This window comes from Hyperoodon ampullatus, assembly GCF_949752795.1.
Source record: "Hyperoodon ampullatus genome assembly, chromosome: 10".
NCBI classification, from domain to species: domain Eukaryota; kingdom Metazoa; phylum Chordata; class Mammalia; order Artiodactyla; family Ziphiidae; genus Hyperoodon; species Hyperoodon ampullatus.
Genome location: NC_136923.1, coordinates 89,092,827 through 89,113,300, shown reverse-complemented (window position 1 = coordinate 89,113,300; position 20,474 = coordinate 89,092,827). Strand labels below are relative to the sequence as shown.

Genomic DNA, 20,474 nt, shown 5'->3' with positions numbered 1-20,474 from the left:
GGCCGGATAGTAAATACTTTAGGATTTATGGACTCTAGGGTCTCTGTTGCAACCACTCAACTTCTGCTCTGGTAGCATGAAAGCAGCCATAGATAATACATAAGAAAATGAGAGTGGCTGTGTTTCAGTACAATTTTATTTACAAAAACAGGCAATAGGCTGGATTGGCCCAGGGGCTATCATTTGTCAGCCCCTATTCTGGATCCCAGAAGATACAGTTCTGGGCTATATGACTCTGACCTCACAGGAAAAATAGCAATGGTGTTCAGTTAACTGGACTAGTAACATATAACCTTCAATATTCATAGCCAAGACTTTACTGTAGTTGTATATAATAAATTTGTTGTCAGAAAAAAAGGGCATTCTTTCCTCACTGTCTTCTTTTGGGGCTTAGTCTGAATAGTGTTATTTGCTTTTTATTTATACCCTACTTTCTTCCCAAAATAATAGAAGGTATATTTAGATTTTAGCTATCAAAATAAAGATATAGGGCTTCCCTGGTGGCGCAGTGGTTGAGAGTCCGCCTGCCGATGCAGGGGACACGGGTTTGTTCCCCGGTCCGGGAAGATTCCACATGCCGTGGAGCGGCTGGGCCCTTGAGCCATGGCCGCTGAGCCTGCGTGTCCGGAGCCTGTGCTCCGCAACGGGAGAGGCCACAGCAGTGAGAGGCCCGTGTACTGCAAATAAATAAATAAATAAATAAAAATAAAGATATAAAATCCAAACCCACATAAAAAGGTCACATAAAAGAACCTCTGAATATTCCTTATACACCTGCCAACTCAAGCTGGTAGCTCAACCATTTTAGGGACTGATTGGTCCTTGGGACACCTCCTAAGTTGAATACTGATATGCTGCCTATTTTATCTTCTCAAGCATAATTTCCTTTCTGAAAAAAAATTTCCCCAGTGTTTTATATTGTCTCTTACCAAAGGAAGTGTTAATATCCGTCATTTTTCTTCTGATTGAAGTATAAGCCAAGAACTGTTAAACCAACTAAGTGGGTGTGTGGAAAGGAAAGAGAAAAATATAAGCTAATGAAAACTTTGGCGGGCAAGTGACCTGTTCAGAACAGATTCCAGGGCTCATAGAGCCAGGGGACTGTTTCCAAACTATTAGAGATACATCTCTGCTCTCTAGAGGAAAGGAGTGTTAGATTACATTTGAGCCCAGTGGTCAGAAGCACAGCTCAGAGCTGGACAGAGGAGGTAGGAATTTTAGCTGAGCTGCAGGGAGAGATGACTGTTAGTGGGTGTCAGAAGGTGGAAACAGGCCAAGTGAGTTGAAGGGCTGCTAACTGGAATTGTGGCTCCAAAGACAGTTCTGAAGTAGGGAACTAATCTTCGGGAAAACTGTGAGTGTATACAAATGACTCTAACACAATGTCCTAATTCGTATCAGCTCTGACTGCTGAGCCAAGTAGCTGCCCAAGGTCATGTAGAACCTATGCCGGGGATCTGCCTAGACCTGTGGCGTAGGGGAGGTGTGACAGATGTGCTCATGAGGAGGCTGGAGTTTAAAGAAGGAAACACTTCCCTAGGAAACACGGGTACCAGGCAAGCATTAACAACATCAGAGTAGAACCTGGAACAAGATGGGGGCAGCATTAAGGACAAACAGGCCACTCTCATGACAGAATTTTAAGATGTGGTAGTGGGCTAACTCTATGATGTATAAAAAATAAATACAAGAAATAAATTCTATAATCAGCAGCTGGGATGATGTTCAGTATCTGTTTTTAAAATGTCTTATCTATTTTCTAAATTTAAAAATGTTCTCACCTTTAAACAAAAAAGAGAAATTTAGAATTTCCAACCTAAGCCACAATCCCTTCTTCTCTTTCACTCTTGATGAGAGGGACACACTGGTCTAGTGTTTGGGGGAGGGGGCAGCTTGACAGTTTCTGTCAAGGTAATAAACATGCATTCCACTTGATCCTGCAACCTGACTTCCATAATTTATCTTCTTTAAAAAAAATACACACACTCAAGCTGGCAAAGACATTTGTGCAAAGATTATCATTATATTTATAAACTGAAATGCATTTCAGGAAAGAAGTTCAGATTTCAGAAGTTTTTGGATTTCATAACTCCATCTAAGGGATTGCAGAGCTGGATATATAAGCATTTAAGTTTGGCAAGGATAAATCGTGAAGAGGAAAAAAGCAAATTTCAGAACAGTGTATACGGAATGATTCCTTTTCTTTGGAAGTAATAGTAATCAATTGTGTGTGAAGATATGTGCACAGAAGGTCTGGAGCCATCCACAGAATTGCTCATGGTGGCTATGGGGGGGGCGTGGACAGATCCCAGTGGATTAGTAAACAAGCTGGTTCTTAGAGTCGACTCTCATAGGAGAACCGCACACTTCTCCATTGTCACAGACACTGAGGAACAGGAGGTGGAGAAGCCCGGCTTCTTCTAATGACGACAGCATCATTGGAAGTGAAGACAGGCTTCTCTGTTCATAACTGTGGAATAGACTTACATGTCATCATTACCGATACAATAGTTTTATGCCTAACTCAGGTATATTCATTTATTCATTAGTTTAGCAAATATTTATTGAGGGCCTACTGTGTGTGAGACACCATATATATAACAATGCCATATATGCATATCTATGTCACTATATAGCAGTGACAGAGCAAAGATAGCCTCACAGCTGCAGGCTCCCGCAGACAGACCCAGGCTGTGACCAGGAAGCCTAAAGTAGTCATATTGTTTAAATGGATGCGTGCTAGTGCCTAACTCAGAGTAACTGAAGTTGGTATTGCAACAAAATTGAAAGTGTCCTAAATATGCTTTTCTTTCTTTTCATAGTTTCTTCTTCATTTTAGTCTCTGAATTTTGCATTTATTATAAATAGAGTTTTAATTATGGAACCTTCTAGAAGGAGGTTGCCTGACTGGTCTGTGACAGTGACCCGCATAGCCATCAAGTGGCCTTGGTTTCTGGTTATATCCATTTGTCCCAGGTTGACAGTGTAGCCCCTCAGCTTGCACAAAAGAGGAATCTCTAAATAAACAATGTTGTAAAGCAGATACATACATACCTAAATACATACAGATAGACAGATACAAATGTGTATATTTTTGCCACGGGCGTACTCACATGTTTGTGTTTTCTTCCACAGAAAAAGCAAAGAACAAAAGATCTTTCTCAAGTATTTCATTCCTACAATCCATATGATCACAAGGTAAGAGAAGAATGTTATTCGTGTTCCTGGGTAGTAGAAGTCCTTCTGAATGTATAGCACACTTTTCACCAGTATATAGTGATTTTGAACTACAGTTACCAATTACGTTTATATTTCAGTTTTAATTTTTTAACTCTTTATCTCTTGTAAAGAAAAGAGAAGATCCGTATTTCTGAACTAAATTAATTCTATTTTATGCATATTAAAATCTAGTTACGTATCATCACTGAAATCTCAAAGACTGTGAAAAGACAGATTTGGGGATGTTTTTTGATTGGTGGGTTTTTTTCTTTCCAAACAGTGTAGTAGACGAACCTGGCTTTGGAATTGGTAGAGACAGTTGAAATATTATCTGCCAACTGTTGGTTCTCCATTGCTTCTGACAGAAACTTACGTTTCTAAATAAAAATCCTAACAAAAAGCAGTGCTGAGAATCATAACTGAAATATTCACTCCCGAGAGTTTTGCTACACAGAAGACCGAGTAGTGTAATGACCCCTGCATCCCCATCCTATAGCTTCATAGACCCATGTCCAGTCTTGTTTCATTTATACCCACACTCTCCACTTGCTGTATTTGAAGAATTCTCAAACATCTCTTCACTTATAAGTATTTCACCATATATTTGTAAAAGGTAAGTTCTCTTTAAAAAAAAATAACTTTTTAAAGAAAACGCTCAACACCACATCTTCATGGGGGGGAAAATACATTAAAGTATTCTGAGACTTGTACAAAACTTCTATATCGTATAAGGTTCCAGTAAATCTGTTAATTCGAGGTGATTTCAGAAGCAAGCAAAACATTCGCACAGTTGAAATGCTAATATAAACTTAAATCTTTATCTATGAATCTACAAGGAGACATGTGGTAGGGATTTTTTAACTAGCCAAAATAAGTAGTGTGAAAACTACTCTCCTCATTTGAGAATACAGAAATGTCTGGATTCAGGAGGAAAAAATTGTGCCAGTTGTTCATAGAAGTTGAAAGAATTTGAATAGCTTCTAGTGTTTCTATAGTGAACAGTTGACTTAAGCATCAGAAATTTGTCAGAAGAGGTGTTTATATTCCACGTGACCGCGGCGATATACAAGACTAAAAATTTTATCATTTCAAGTTACATTTTTCAAGTTAAATCAGTCACTTTGCAGAATATGGCAATTTGTTTGAAAGCGATTGAGCGAGCCAGGCGTGTCTGACAGCGCAGGCGGAAGGTGCGGGCTGATAAGTAGTACAAGAGCGAAAGGAATGAGATTGGCCAGATTTCTGATGGGGAAGTTGCATTTTTTTTTTAGACGATGCCACTCAATAAACATAAATGCAACAGTGGCTGAAGTTAACATTTAACAACAGCAACAATAAGAGGCTATGACAAATCAAAGGTTTTGCCTGACTTGTCTAAATTTTGCCCACTTCGAACATTTTTTTAATTCACGGTTAAGGGAAATTCCATTATTCTTTTATTAGAACTCTTAATGGAACTTCGCCATTCACAGCTTCTCCCAGCTTCCTCTTCATATCCTTTGTGGCACTGTATCAAAGTCACCTCAGATGATTTTGGCTTCCCTTGTGAAGACTTCATTCCTCTACAAATTAGTCATCAGGCAGTGAGGAATTGAATATAAAATGCTAGATGGAGTTCCTTTTGATCTTTGCTTTAAGATTGGTAATAAATTACTGTGAAGTAGCTGGACTGCTTGATGAGTGGGTTTTGAAGCCCCCAAGGTTCAGCCTGGGGGCGTTCTGTCTTACTCTATACGTGTAGTAAAGGGAAAGGGGAGAGTTTTCCTTCTGGCTCCTGTCCCTTACTGCCTCCTCCGGATTTTCTAAGCTCCAACCAGGCAAATCTAATCGTGTTACTTTTAACTGTGTCTCTTGTTGGTCAGTGTCCACAAAGACTAGAATCGCAGGGTTTGAGTCACGTGCACTGCTTTCTCAATATTAGAATGTTCCTTGTTTCCCCATAAATAAAATAATAGAAGGTTGTGATTTGAGTTAACTTTGTCATTTTTAATTACCCAATTATATTCGAACAAATTCATTTTCTAGGCAGAAAAAACGTTAGTGTAAAACGTTTTGTAAGATGTGGTTAAAGTTGGTTTAAACATCTCATGCTCAATGAGATTTCTGGAGTGATCTTCAGGTTAAATATATACATATGTCATAAATAAAAGCTTATATAAAGCTTATATAAAATAAAATATAGGCTGTCTGGGATTTGCTTTAAAAAAGGATCAAAGGAGGAACGTGGGTAGGGCACAGTAAAATAAGGTTGGCCATGTGTTGATGATTATTGAAACTGAATTATTGGTTTGTAGGGGTTCATCATTCTACTCTGTGTATTTTTTTATATGATTGAAATTTTCCATAGTAAAAATGATGCAAGAAGTAAAATAAACTATGGTCTGCTCCTGGGAGCGAATGTTGTGGTATTCTTTTCCTCTCTAGCTAAATCTTTTAAATTGTTCATTTTTCCCTTGATGTAAATTTGTGCCAAAGAAGGAATACTCAGCATTTCAGCGGGTTCATTATACTGAGTAAACTCAGAAATGCAGCTCCTGTTCTAGAGTTGGCATAATTTCCTGGGACTTCATCCCAAATTATAGTGGGTCACTTCAATGATAGCCTTGCCTACAAGAAACTGTTAAAACAGTTGTAATTACAAAGGGGCGTTAGTACCACCGTTTTGTTCTCAGTGAGTCAGTTGTATTTGCTCTCCTTTCCTTCCCCCCAACCAACACTGCTCCTGCCTGACCCCAGACACAGGAAAGTCACCAGGTTAAACAAATTTGTTGTTTGAGTGAAGCCAGGTGCATTTCTTAATCATACTGTAAAGCCATTGTTTAGGTTGTAAATGGTCAGTTTGTTTTCTCTTAGGTGCTGTTGCAAAAAGCAAATAAAGCTTAGGGCAAAATGAGCATTCAAAATTAGTCTTAAGAAAAATACCTGATTTGTTTTTTTAGACTCTAAGACAAATTTTGCTGGAGACTGGACGAATTTCGTTTTGGATTGTTATCTCTGGTCCCATGTCCATTTTTTAAAAAATTGTTTTTGGGAGTTCTCGTAACACAAACTTACACAGAAAGGCTTGACCAAACCTAACTCCCACTGATCTATCCTAATAAAAGGGAACATTGGTAAAGGGATTCCAAAGCAGCAGGTAATCTGATTGTATTTTGAACATTATATTCTTTGCTCTGTTATTTTAATAAACACATAATAAACATAGCTTGGGATTTCTGAAAACACGTCATACTAGCTACCAGGAAGATTATAGGGATAGAGGTCTTCCACTTCACAGACAGTCAACCTGGAGTTGAATTTTTCCTTTGGAGAAGTCACAGGTAAGTAGAATAGGCTATAATTAGAACACTTTTATTAAAGGTATGCAAATTAGCATATGCTTTTTTTTTTTTTTTTGCGGTACGCGGGCCTCTCACTGTTGTGGCCTTTCCCGTTGCGGAGCGCAGGCTCAGCGGCCATGGCTCATGGGCCCAACCGCTCCGCGGCGTGTGGGATCTTCCCGGATCGGGGCACGAACCCGCATCCCCTGCATCAGCAGGCGGACCCTCAACCACTGTGCCACCAGGGAAGCCCAGCATATGCTTTTTATCTTTGGCCTGACGAAAATATTGCCATGCATATAAAAGATGTCTCTCTCTTTCTTATTTCCTTCCTTCCTTCCTTCCTTCCTTCCTTCTTTCTTGTTAGATTTTATCAGAATTATGTGTTTGGAGAAATCTAGGTTTATTAGCTAAACACAGATGTTTTTTATAATCTGCTATTGTAAAAAGCTACTATAAAATATGAAAATACTTGGAAAGAAAAAAGTACACAGTTCTGTTTAGATCTATAGTGGTTTTTAACATCTGCAAAATTGAATAAGTTCCGATTCCATTATTCTTTTATTAGAACTCTTAATGGAACTTAAGGGGCAGAGATTATTTAAACAGATAATCTATATGAATTAATATATACTTGACCATTAAAAGTGAGTTTTTAACAGGTTGTCACTGTTACAGTTTCTGTATTTTGTGAAGTGGGCTTCTCATTTTCTTTTAGTGACTATTGTTGTTTTAATAATTTTCTACATTTGTAAAATGTTCTACATTTCGTACATAAATCAGTGGACAAGTAGAAACATTATTATATGGCTCCTGCGTTGGTGCAATAAACTTTTCTTTGTCTTTTTGGTGACCAATTTTTCTTAATGATTTTTCTATACACATAGACATGTATCACTTGAACTGTAAATAAACTCACCTGTCCAAAAAAACAGCTGTGTTTGAATACACTTGATAAGTTAGCATGTGAATAGATAGAAAATCACTCACTCCGAGGGATTTTATGTAGCAATCTTAGCCATCAAAAACACAGCCCGGAACCTGAAAGTAAGCCAGCCTAGGCCCAGACTGTCAAAATCATCTAATTCTCTCTCCCCGCCTCACTACTTCTTCAGTTCTCCATCCACAAACAGTCCTTTTTTTTTTTTAATAGTTCTAACAAACATAGATGCCTGGCTTCTCAAACCACAGTCAACCCTAGCAGCAGTTAAAAAGAGGGTAGTTATTGCTTCAAGAAGTCAGAGCTCCATTAAGAAGTGGCCGCATACAAAGTGAAGGCAAGGACAAGGCTGTAAAAGCTCTAAGTCACTAACAGAGGGACTCTAAAAGTGCAGCTGCCCAAGTCCACTTCATTTGGACCCAAACATCCCTGTAATTCATTTTTGTAGTCCCAGAATAAAATAATTGGACCAAAATTGTATCAAGAAACAGATGTTTTGTTTAAAAATAGTAGAGATGTGTATAACTATGAATAAATTTCATTTATCTTGAAAACTCTCTTAGGAACAGCTGGTTCTTAATAAGGTTGGATAAATGAAGTATGTATTACTATAGAGAGTGGTTTAATAAAAGAGAAATAGTGAAAGAGTGGTTGAACATGTATTGGTAATTGGGTTAAGGACAGAAAATATGTGTGAGCATAAAAGATGAGAAGGGTAGAATCAGTCTTCCCCCAAATTATTCATTCATATAATTAGATACTGTAAAAATATTAAAGCCTTTGAGAATTATAAGATATTTTTATCCTGAAGATTACTCTAGGCATAACTTGAGTGAATACTTGTAAGTAGTGAATCAGTACAATGCTTTTTTTTTTTTTTTTTTTTTTTTTCGGTACGCGGGCTTCTCACTGCTGTGGCCTCTCCCATTGCGGAGCACCCGCTCCGGACACGCAGGCTCAGCGGCCATGGCTCATGGGCTCAGCCGCTCCGCGGCATGTGGGATCTTCCCGGACCGGGGCACGAATCCGTGTCCCCTGCATCGGCAGGCGGACTCTCAACCACTGCGCCACCAGGGAAGCCCAGTACAATGCATTTTACCTGAAGTATTAAGTATACAAAAAAAGTTGATGTGTATTTCCCTTATCCACCCTTCTAAGACTACCTTAAGAACAGTCGTGAATACAGCCACTTGCAGGAATTCCTATCTCCTAGTGCACAATGAACTATATAATAAAAAATGTAAAATTATATTTTCTGCGGCTTCATTTGGGCAGAAGCCCAATCTATTTCAGAAGTCTTGGGACAGAAAAAGTCTTCAGTTATACATCCACCTTTCTTCCCTTAAGAGATTAGTAGTCTCTATGACATCAAGTTTCATAAATACATATATCATACCTAAGCAAAAGGGATGGTTTCGTTTCAGAAAATCATGTATTGATTTACATTTCTCCATTAATCAAATATGTCTAGTGATTTAAGATAAAAGTTACTTTATCCAGCTCTTTATGTTTGAAGAATAATGGCCATTTGACTCCATCCTCAGGCAGCTGCAATACTGTCAAAGCTTCCTCATCCCCTGTGCTTTGAATAACATCATGCAGCAGCAGAGTGCTGTGGGTTGTGCTTTAGGGAGGGAGATGCAGACTTGGATTATCGCCTGCTGGCCCTGTTGAGCTTTGAGCTATCTGCTGTCTGGAAACAGCAAATTCAGTTTTTAATGGATCCGGCACTCTACGATAGCCAGATTTTCATGGCACATGCAGAGAACGAAACAAGTTATTGATTTGGCATGTTTATGCCATGCTTAAAACAGTTCTCCACAGCAGGTTGGCCAAAGCCATTTGTGCACTTACCTCCATTCCTCATCTCTGGCAAAGACTAAAAAATGTTTAAAAAGTAATTTTCGGGATGTCACTAAATACCAGGAACAATTGGATTAGCTTCTAACTGTCTGAGTTCCCTTATTGTCATGTTAACATGTGTCATACTAAAAACATGCTCGGTTATGGCCTTGAAACACAAGGACGTGAGCGCTTCAGTAAATATTAAACCCATTTCATTGGCTCCATGAACTCCATTCTAAAGTCGGTTGAATAACTCAGCCTCAAAATAATGGACATACTAAAAAGCTCTTCTGTTGTAAAATCTGTGCTTCCCTCTCGAGGTGACCATATAATTGTTACCAAAGAGGCAGATATAGTTCAGCTGCTTCCAGCTTCACCAGTAGGTATCTCTAGCCACGCTTTTGCTTCCTGATGAATGCCAACCTGATCCAAAAGCATTTTCCTTATTTTTAACTTTCCTCAGCTTGTGATTCAAGTTGAGTAACAGGTCGTGTTTCCTTGAGCCTAACTTTGATATTGTACCTATGTATTTTTTTCTTTTCCTTCTAACATGGCATTGTTCTAAAAATCAAACATTACTTTTTTACATGTTGATTTAATTTACCTTGTTACTGTAAATGCAGGGATAGGTGGTATGGAAGTATGTGTAAATGGCAGAGATTTTAGTGATGTTAAAATGATATATCCAGGGACCCATAGATGTCAGAATTCTGCTCTGGCAGTTACCCTGAGAATTGACAAGGAGACTGGAATCTGATTGGACCATTATTATTATTGTTATATTATCATTATTATTATTATTAAACTACTTACAGCACACCCTGTAACTGGTAATATTCTCAAAGCTTTACATATACACATAACTCATTTAATCTTTATACCAACCCTGTAAGTACTGTTATTATCCCGTTTTATAGATGAGGAAACTGAGACACAGATTAAGTAACTGCTCAAGGTCACACAGCTAGTAAGTCACAGAGCATTCTAGCTCCAGAGTCCATGCTCATCACCCCTATGCCATGAGTAGCTGCAAATCTGCTGAGTAAGAGGCTCTGATAAAGGTGGACTGACAAACACAGCTTAAGTTCAAGGTCAAGATGGGCCTTCTTACCCCGCCTCTTTCCCTCCAACCCCTAAATCTAAATAGGCAAACTCTATGTAGAAACAGAGGTAGGAGAAGGAATAAGGAGAGAGAAAGGACAGCAACAGTCCAGGGGAAGAGTGTCATGGATTCCATTGACTGGCCTCCCTGTAAAGCAGACAGTAAAGCAACCAAGCTTGTGCTGACCACTGCCACCCTCACCTCCACTCTTCCCCTGTCTGATTAATTCACCATCAGCCCGGGGCAAAGGAAACTTGATTTAAGCTGTACATCAGGGCTGATACCATCAGAGACTAACAGATGACTGTGAAGCACTGTTCACCTTGCTCTCCTTTCAGCTCCCCTCTGTGAGGGTGGGAATGGGGCAAGTTCCAGCCAAAGGATGGGAGTTCTTTAGGGCCAAAACAGCAGGGAATGTCCAAGCCAAGGAAACAGGGCACGCCAGCCTAAAACCCTAGAGCCCAGAGAAAGGTTGAGGAGAGAATCAACTGAAGTCCAATGGAGATGGGAAAATGGCAACAGGGCAGGTTAGAAACTGGTAGACTGCTGTCCTGTTCCATCTATCAGGACACCAGCTGGCATTTGCAACTTATTTTATGGGCAGGTGGCGTCATGAGGCCAAAGTCAGAAAGTTCCCCAGGTCCTGACTTAATGTCCTGTTTAGTAGCATATTCTCTTCCCTCCACCTTCCCGCCCAGCTACTCCCAGGAAATATCAGCAATAGGGGAAAAACAAAGCTCATGATCAAATATTTTGCTAACATTCAGTATAAAAGTACTGATAAAAAATTAATCAAAAAATCTAAAAGGCAACAGAAACAAAAACAAGTGGGACTACATCAAACTAAAAAGCTTCTGTACCGCAAAGGAAACTATCAACTAAATGAAAAGGCAACCTAGCAAATGGAAGAAAATATTTGCAAATCATACATCTGGTAAGAGCTTAATATCCAAAATATGTAAAGAACTCATACAACTCAATAGCAAAAAAACCCACAAACAATCCAATTAAAAAGTGGGCAGAGGATCAGAATAGACATTTTACCAAAGAAGGTATACAGATGACCAACAGGTGCCTGAAAAGATGCTCAGCATTGCTAATCATCAGGGAACTGCAAGTCAAAACCACAGTGAGATATCACCTCACACCTGTTAGAATGGCTGTTATCAAAAAGTCAAGCAATAAGTGTTGGCGAGGATCTGGAGAAAAGGGAACCCTTGTGCACTATTGCTGGGCATGCCTCTGTGGAAAACAGTATGGCAGTTCCTCAAAAAATTAAAAACAGAACTACCAAATGATCCAACAGTTCCACTTCTGGGTATTTATCTAAAGAAAATAAAAACACCAACTCAACAAGATGTATACACCCCATTGTTCATTGCAGCATTATTTACAATAGTCAAGACATGGAAACAACCTAAGTGTTCATCAATAGATGAATGGATAAGGAAAATTAGGTGTGTGTATATATACACACACACACAATGGAATATTATTTAGCCATAAAAGGGAGTCTTGCTATTTGCAGCAACACGAATGGACCTTGAGGGTATTATGCTAAGTGAAATAAGTCAGGCACAGAAAGACAAATACTGTATGATCTCACTTAAATGTGGACTCTAAAACAAAACAAAACAAACTTACAGATTAAAAAAAAAAATCAGATTGATGGTTTCCAGAGGCAGGCTGTGGCAGGTGGGAGAAATGGGTGAAGGGAGTCAAAAGGTGCAAACTTCCAGTTATAAAATAAATAAGTCATGGAGATGCAATGTACAGCATGGCAACTATAGTTAATAATATTGTATTGTGTATTTGAAAGTCGCCAAGAGAGTAAATCTTAAAAGTTCTCATTAAAAGAAGAAAATCTTGTATGTATGGTGACATGTTAAGTGGACCCAATGTGATCATTTTGTAGTATATACAAATATTGAATCATGTTGTACACCTGAAACTAACATAATGTATTTCAATTATACCTCAATTTAAAAATAAATAAAAAAGAAAATCTAGGGCTTCCCTGGTGGTGCAGTGGTTGGGAGTCCACCTGCCGACGCGGGGGATGCGGGTTCGTGCCCCAGTCTGGGAGGATCCCACATGCCACGGAGCGGCTGGGCCCGTGAGCCATGGCTGCTGAGCCTGCATGTCCGGAGCCTGTGCTCCACAACGGGAGAGGCCACAGCAGTGAGAGGCCCGTGTACCACAAAAAAAAAAAAAAAAAAAATCTACATAGAAATGGCAGTTACTATATTTTAAATTATTTATCAGGCCTAAAAGTATCTCAGTTTCTACTGTCATTGATTGTATACTGCCTCTACAAAATTCACTAGCATAAGGAAGAAATCAGCAGAGGCAGGAAAAGGAACTGCATTGCACCAAGAGCCAGAGTGTGTGCATGTACCACGCATCCCCGGGCTGCTTGCCTCTGACTGCTGCAGCAGTCACCCCCATGCTGGTCCTCTAACATCAGTCTTTGTATGCAGTTAAAACATATCACCAGTCTCTTTCCTTCTTGATACATACCTGCCCCAAACTTTTTTCTGTGTCTCACCACCAGTGGGCACTACCACTTACCAACCTTCCCAACAACAGACTCAGCTAGCACACCCTCCACTTGATATGTTAGGCCTGTTGCATGTTGGGTTGCCAGTTAGCAAATGAAAATACAGGACAACACCCAGTTACATTTGAACTTCAGATAAACAGTGAGGGGATTTTTTTGTTTGTTTGTTTTTGTTTTCGTTTTTTAGTATAAGTATGTCCCATGCAATATGTGGGACTTATTTATACTAAAAATTTATTCATTTATCAAAAAAAATTTATTTATCTGAAATTCATATGTAAGTGGGTGTTTTGTTTTTATCTGGCAACCCCAGCTGCATGTACATTATACTTTTCACTTCAGGAAATTGAGATAGATGAAAGGGAAAAGAATATCCAAAATGGAATGAAATAAAAAATGATTTTAAAACCTCCGCTGTATATAATGTGAAGGATATGAGCAAATTTCTTCCTACTCCTAACCCCATCGTTGTATAATGTGCGTGGCCTCCCTGTCAAAGGCTGACACCAATGTCAGACATAGTTTTTCAAACATTCACAATTTTAATTAAGAAGATAAAACAAGGGCTTCCCTGGTGGCGCAGTGGTTGAGAGTCCGCCTGCCGCTGCAAGGGACACGGGTTCGTGCCCCGGTCCGGGAAGATTCCACATGCCACGGAGCGGCTGGGCCCGTGAGCCATGGCCACTGAGCCTGCGCGTCCAGAGCCTGTGCTCCGCAACGGGAGAGGCCCCAACAGTGAGAGGCCCGCGTACCAAAGAAAAAAAAAAGTGCCCGTACCTTATTTTCAAGGAAGAATTTCCAACCCCCCCTGAAAAAGCACACTTTGTTTTTCAGCAATACATTTTATCGTAAAATATATTAATGACTTCTTTGTAGCTGAAGTTATTTTTATTGAGATGCACTAAAAAGCATTAATGCCAGTGATGCTTAAAGCAAGTAATGCAGGCATCCACTAGAGAAATGAGGAAGCTATAACTGATTTTTTTCGTCTCTAGCTCTGCTGCTCAAGTTTTCAGATGGTTGAAAATCCTTTGATTGGTGCAGTGTGGGTTGATGCTGTTTGCGTAGTTGGCTCCCCAGGCCTGGCCTCTGTCTTCCTCAGCACATTATTAACAGCGGCTAAAGGCCCCAGTCTGTGTACCACTCTCCTATGCTCACCAGCCTTCGATACAGATTCTGACTTGCACAATTCTCTTGACAAAGAATAGTGAAATGAAAATATTTCCATGAGCCAATAATTCATTCTCTTTAGGGTTTCTGTGCAAGGTTAAGAAGACATAATTACAGTTAGCATCTATGGTGCTTTTTTAGTGTATACATTAACACTCTTCTCTTGAAATTAGAAAGCTAGAGATTTTTGGTACCTGGAAGAAAATAAGGTAAACAGCTTTTTTTAATGATTGTTAATATTTTCCATTATTCAACACTGTACCTTTGGGTGCTTTTCAGATGTCCAGAGGTATTTTAAATGCACATGTCAAATAAAAATAAAGGAGTTATAAAAGCTCAAGTTCTTTATAATTCAGCTCTGTCGTTATATGGCACACACATGGGTAAGAAAGGAGAATATTCCCTTTTTAATTACTGTAAGGTATAATAATCCAGCATATAATCATACAACAGAAATCTCTAATTCAATTTAGGCCTTTTTCTTGGAAGGGGGTAATTTTAAAGCTGCTTTTTTGTCTGTATTCCTCACTCTTTATTTCTTATCAGCACTTTCTTTTTCTAATTTAATTTTAAACGATGTAGTTAACGTTTTACGTTTGCCTCCCTCCCTGTACCTCTGGGCCTGTGTTTTTTACTTTGCCTTTCTCCCTGCAAGCTGATTACCTTCCCCTATCCATTCTTTGTACTCATATTTCCTTACTATGCCACATACTTTTACATCTCTCCACCCAATTTCTCAGTTGGTTTTGCTTTTTACCCTCTAATATGTTCCTGCTTGGAGTGTATGGGGTGTAATTCTTGGGATCTTCAACCTGGTGGCATATTCTGGAACTTACTTCCTTTTCTCTGGAGACAGTAACACAGAAAATCAACACTGGGTCCGTCCATTCTCCCTTCTTAAACCAGGGAGCTCATGTAATCCCACTGCCCACCTCTTGTACATGTAAAGAAAAGTTTCTCTTGTCCTGTTGAATTCTTACTCATCTTTCATGACCCAGTTTAATTTTACCTCCTTTGCATCCTTTCTGATGCTCACAGAAAATTGTTGTCATGCTATCGCTATGACATGCATATGTCTGTATTATTTTGAGTTGTCATGCTGTTAGAATTCAGTGCCATTCAACAATCATGAGTTTTTTCCTAAGGGACAGGCATAAATGCTTATAACCCAATAGGGCAATAGAGGAGTTGGCAACAAACATTGTATTGTAATTATTTTGCTCTGTTACATATGTATTGTTGATATAACTGTTTCCTCCTGTTACACTGAGGATGTCTACAGGACAAAGATCATATCTCACTTGGCTTTTTTTCCCCTCTCCAGGGGAAGACCCGGAATGGTGGACTAGAATTTAATGTGTTGTATATATGAAGTGTGTTTCGTTCTTCTTTTGCTCTACGTACCATAACTGTACAAAGCACTTACCCATTATTATCCCACAGCAAATACAAGGTGAAAACTCAGCCTTTAATTCCCAGTTTGGTGCCCTGTCCATGTCACTACACAGTCGGAATGTTCCAGTAGTAATGACCACAGCTGTGGGAGGATGCGCTAAGTTTGTTCTTGGTTTTTAATTGTAAAATAGGCAATACACGCACTTAAAACCACGCTCAAAGAAAGTCTCGCTCCTAACACTATCCTGCAGATCCCTGTTGCCCTCCAGAGGCAATCACTGTTTTTGGTTTTGTGTATATGCTTCTAGAGTTGTTTTCTGCATATAGAAACACATACCTTCCTATGTGTCTTTATGTAGATATGTGCCCTTTTTAACTCAGATGCTAACATACTACAAATTCTTCTCTTTTTCACTTTACAGTGTATCTTGGAGATAATTTCGATCAGTACATAAAGAGTTCCTTGTCCCTTTTTTTTTAATGGATCTTTATTGGAGTATAATTGCTTCACAATACTGTTAGCTTCTGTTGTACAACAAAGTGGATCAGCCATATGCATTCACATGTCCCCATATCGCCTCCCTCTTGAACCTCCCTCCCACCCTCCCTATCCCATCGCTCTAGGTCATCACCAAGCACTGAGCCAATCTCCCTGTGCTATGCTGCTGCTTCCCACCAGCCAACTATTTTACATTTGTTAGTATATATACATCAGTGCTACTCTCACTTCGCCCCAGCTTCGCCCTCCCACCCCATGTCCTCAAGTCCATTTTCTATGTCTACCTCTTTATTCCTGCCCTGCAACTAGGTTCGTCAGCACCATTATTTTTTTCTTAGGCTCCATATATATGCGTTAGCATACGATATTTGTGTTTCTCTTTCTGACTTACTTCACTCGGTATGACAGACTCTAGGTCCATCCACCTCACTACAAATAACTCAATTTTGTTTCTTTTCATGGCTGAGTAATATTCCATTGTATATATGTGCCACATCTTCATTATCCATTCATCTGTCAATGGACATTTAGGTTGGTTCCATGTCCTGGCTATTGTAAATAGAGCTGCAGTGAACATTGTGGTACATGAATCTTTTTGATTATGGTTTTCTCCAGGTATATGCCCAGTAGTTGGATTGCTGGGTCATATGGTAGTTCTATTTTTAGTTTTTTAAGGAACCTCCATATTGTTTTCCATAGTGGTTGTATCAATTTACATTCCCACCAACAGTGCAGGAGGGTTCCCTTTTTACCACACCCTTTCCAGCATTTATTGTTTCTAGACTTTTTGATAATGACCATTCTGACCGGTGTGAGGTGATACCTCATTGTAGTTTTGATTTTCATCTCTCTAATAATTAGTGATATTGAGCATCTTTTCATGTGCCTCTTGGCCATCTGTGTGTCTTCCTTGGTGAAATGTCTATTTAGGTCTTCTGATCATTTTTTTAACTGGATTGTTTGTTTTTTTGATATTTAGCTCCATGAGCTGTTTGTATATTTTGGAGATTAATCCTTTGTCTGTTGTTTCATTTGCAAATATTTTCTGCCATTCTGAGGGTTGTCTTTTTGTCTTGTTTATGGTTCCTTTGCTGTGCAAAAGCTTTTAAGTTTAATTAAGTACCGTTTGTTTATTTTTGTTTTTATTTCTGTTACTCTAGGAGGTGGGTCAAAAAAGATCTTGCTGTGGTTTATGTCAGTGTTTTTCCTGTATTTTCCTCTAAGAGTTTTATAGTGTTTGGTCTTACATTTAATTAAGTCTTTAATCCATTTGGAGTTTATTTTTGTGTATGGTGTTAGGCATTGTTCTAATTTCATTGTTTTACATGTAGCTGTCCAGTTTTCCCAGCACCACTTATTAAAGAGGCTGTCTTTTCTCCATTGCATGTTCTGCCTCCTTTGTCATAAATTAGGTGCCCATATGTGCGGCTTTATCTCTGGGCATTCTATCCTGTACCATTGATCTATATTTCTCTTCTTGTGCCAGTACCATACTGTCTTGATTACTGTAGGTTTATGGTATAGTTTGAGGTCAGGGAGCCTGATCCTTCCAGCTCCGTTTTTCTTTCTAAAGATTGATTTGGCTATTCAGGGTCTTTTCTCTTTCCATACGAATTGTAAAATTTTTTGTTCTAATTCTGTGAAGAATGCCATTGGTAGTTTGATACGGATTTCATTGAATTTACAGATTGCTTGGGGTAGTAATAGTCATTTTCACAATATTGATTCTACCAGTCCAAGAACATGGTATATTTCTCCATCTGTTTATGTCATCTTTGATTTCTTTCATCAGTGTTTTATAGTTTTCTGAGTACAAGTCTTTCGCCTCCTTAGGCAAGATTATTCCTAAGTATTTTATTCTTTTTGTTGCAATGGTAAATGGGAGTGTTTCCTTAATTTCTCTTTCAGATTTTTTATCATTAGTTTATAGGAATGCAAGAGATTTCTGTGTGTTAGTTTTGTATCCTGCAACCTTACCAAATTCATTGGTTAGTTCTAGTAGTTTTCTTGTGGCATCTTTAGGATTTTCTATGTATAGTATTATGTCATTGGCAAACAGTGACAGTTTTACTTCTTCTTTTCCAATTTGTATTCCTTTTATTTCTTTTTCTTCTCTGATTGCTGTGGCTAGGACTTCCAAAACTGTGTTGAATAAGAGTGGTGAGAGTGGACATCCTTGTCTTGTTCCTGATCTTAGTGGAAATGCTTTCAGTTTTTCACCAGAGTATGATGCTTGCTGTGGGTTTGTCGTATATGACCTTTATTATGTTGAGGTAGGTTCCCTCTATGCCCATTTTCTGCAGTTTTTATCATAAATAGTGTTGAATTTTGTCAGAAGCCTTTTCTGCATCTATTGAGATGATCATATGGTTTTTATTCCTTAATTTGTTAATATGGTGTATCACATTGATTGATTTGCATATATTGAAGAATCCTTGCATTCCTGTGATTAACCCCACTTGATCATGGTGTATGATCCTTTTAATGTGCCGCTGTATTCTGTTTGCTAGTATTTTGTTGAGGCTCTTCACATCTATGTTCATCAGTGATATTGACCTGTAGTTTTCTTTGTTTGTGTCATCTTTGTCTGCTTTTGGTATCAGGGTGATGGTGGCCTCGTAGAATGAGTTTGGGAGTGTTCCTCCCTCTGCTATATTTTAGAAGAGTTTCACAAAGATAGGGGTTAGCCTTTTTCTAATTGTTTGATAGAATTTGCCTGTGAAGCCATCTGGTTCTGGGCCTTTTGTTTGCTGGAAGATTTTTAATCACAGTTTTAATTTCGGTGCTTGTGATAGGTCTGTTTATATTTTCTCTTTCTTCCTGGTTCCGTCTTGGAAGGTTCTGCTTTTCTAAGAATTTGTTCATTTCTTCCAGATTGTCCATTTTATTGGCATATAGTTGCTTGTAGTAATCTCTTATGATCCTTTGTATTTCTGCAGTGTCCGTTGTTACTTCTCCTTTTTCATTTCTAATTCTATTAATTTGAGTCTTCTCCCTTTTTTTCTTGATGAGTTTGGCTAATGGTTTATCAATTTTGTTTATCTTCTCAAAGAACCAGCTTTTAGTTTATTGATCTTTGCTATCGTTTCCTTCATTTCTTTTTCATTTATTTCTGCTATGATCGTTATGATTTCTTTCCTTCTGCTAACTTTGGGGTTTTTTTGTACTTCTTTCTCTGATTGCTTTAGGTGTAAAGTTAGGTTGTTTAGTTGAGATTTTTCTTGTTTCTTGAGGTAGGATTGTATTGCTATAAACTTCCCTCTTAGAACTGCTTTTGCTGCGTCCCATAGGTTTTGGGCCATCATGTTTTCCTTGTCATTTGTTTCTAGATATTTTTTGATATCCTCTTTGATTTCTTCAGTGATCTCCTGGTTATTTAGTAGCGCATTATTTAGCATCCATGTTTTTGTATTTTTTACAGTGTTTTTCCGTTAATTGATATCTAGTGTCATAGCATTGTGGTCAGAAAAGATACTTGATAATACGATATTAATTTTCTTAAATTTACCAAGGCTTGCTTTGTGACCCAAGATATGATTTATCCTGGAGAATGTTCCATGAGCACTTGAGAAGAAAGTGTATTCTGTTGTTTTTGGATGGAATGTCCTATAAATATCAATTAAGTCCATCTTGTTTAATGTATCATTTAAAGCTTGTGTTTCCTTATTTATTTTCATTTTGGATGCTCTGTCCATTGGTGAAAGTGGGGTGTTAACGTCCCCTACTATGATTGTGTTACTGTTGATATCCCCTTTTATGGCTGTTAGCATTTGCCTATGTATTGAGGTACTCCTATGTTGGGTGCATAAACATTTACAATTGTAATATCTTCTTCTTGGATCGATCCCTTGATCATTATGTATTGGCATTCTTTGTCTCTTGTAATAGTCTTTATTTTAAAGTCTATTTTGTCTGATATGAGAATTGTTACTCCAGCTTTCTTTTGATTTCCATTTGCATGGAATATCTTTTTCCATCCCCTCACTTTCAGTCTCTATGTGTCTCTAGGTCTGAAGTGCTTCTCTTGTAGAAAGCATATATACAGGTCTTGTTTTTGTATCCATTCATCCAGTCTATGCCTTTTGGTTGAAGCATTTAATCCATTTACATTTAAGGTAATTATTGATATGTATGTTCCTATTACCATTTTCTTAATTGTTTGGGGTTTGTTTTTTGTAGGTCTTTCCTTCTCTTGTGTTTCCTGCCTAGAGAAGTTCCTTTAGCATTTGTTGTAAAGCTGGTTTGATGGTGCTGAATCCTCTTAGCTTTTGCTTGTCTGTAAAGGCTTTAATTTCTCCGTCGAATCCAAATGAGACCCTTGCTGGGTAGAGTAATCTTGGTTGCAGGTTTTTCCCTTTCATGACTTTAAATATGTCCTGCCACTCCCTTCTAGCTGGCAGAGTTTCTGCCGAAGGTCAGCTGTT

The 20,474-nt window shown here is 38.5% G+C and overlaps 1 protein-coding gene across 1 annotated transcript in view; it reads left to right on the top strand.

Annotated features, from left to right (window-relative positions):
- The window catches only part of CDKAL1 (CDKAL1 threonylcarbamoyladenosine tRNA methylthiotransferase), a gene marked incomplete at its 3' end in the record, with an annotated part of 656,191 nt that overhangs the window by 521,285 nt on the left and 114,432 nt on the right, over window positions 1-20,474 (top strand). The window contains exon 13 of the mRNA XM_079712248.1: window positions 3,136-3,198. Coding sequence (XP_079568374.1) covers window positions 3,136-3,198 — 63 coding nt within the window. The remainder of the gene's footprint in view (window positions 1-3,135; window positions 3,199-20,474) is intronic.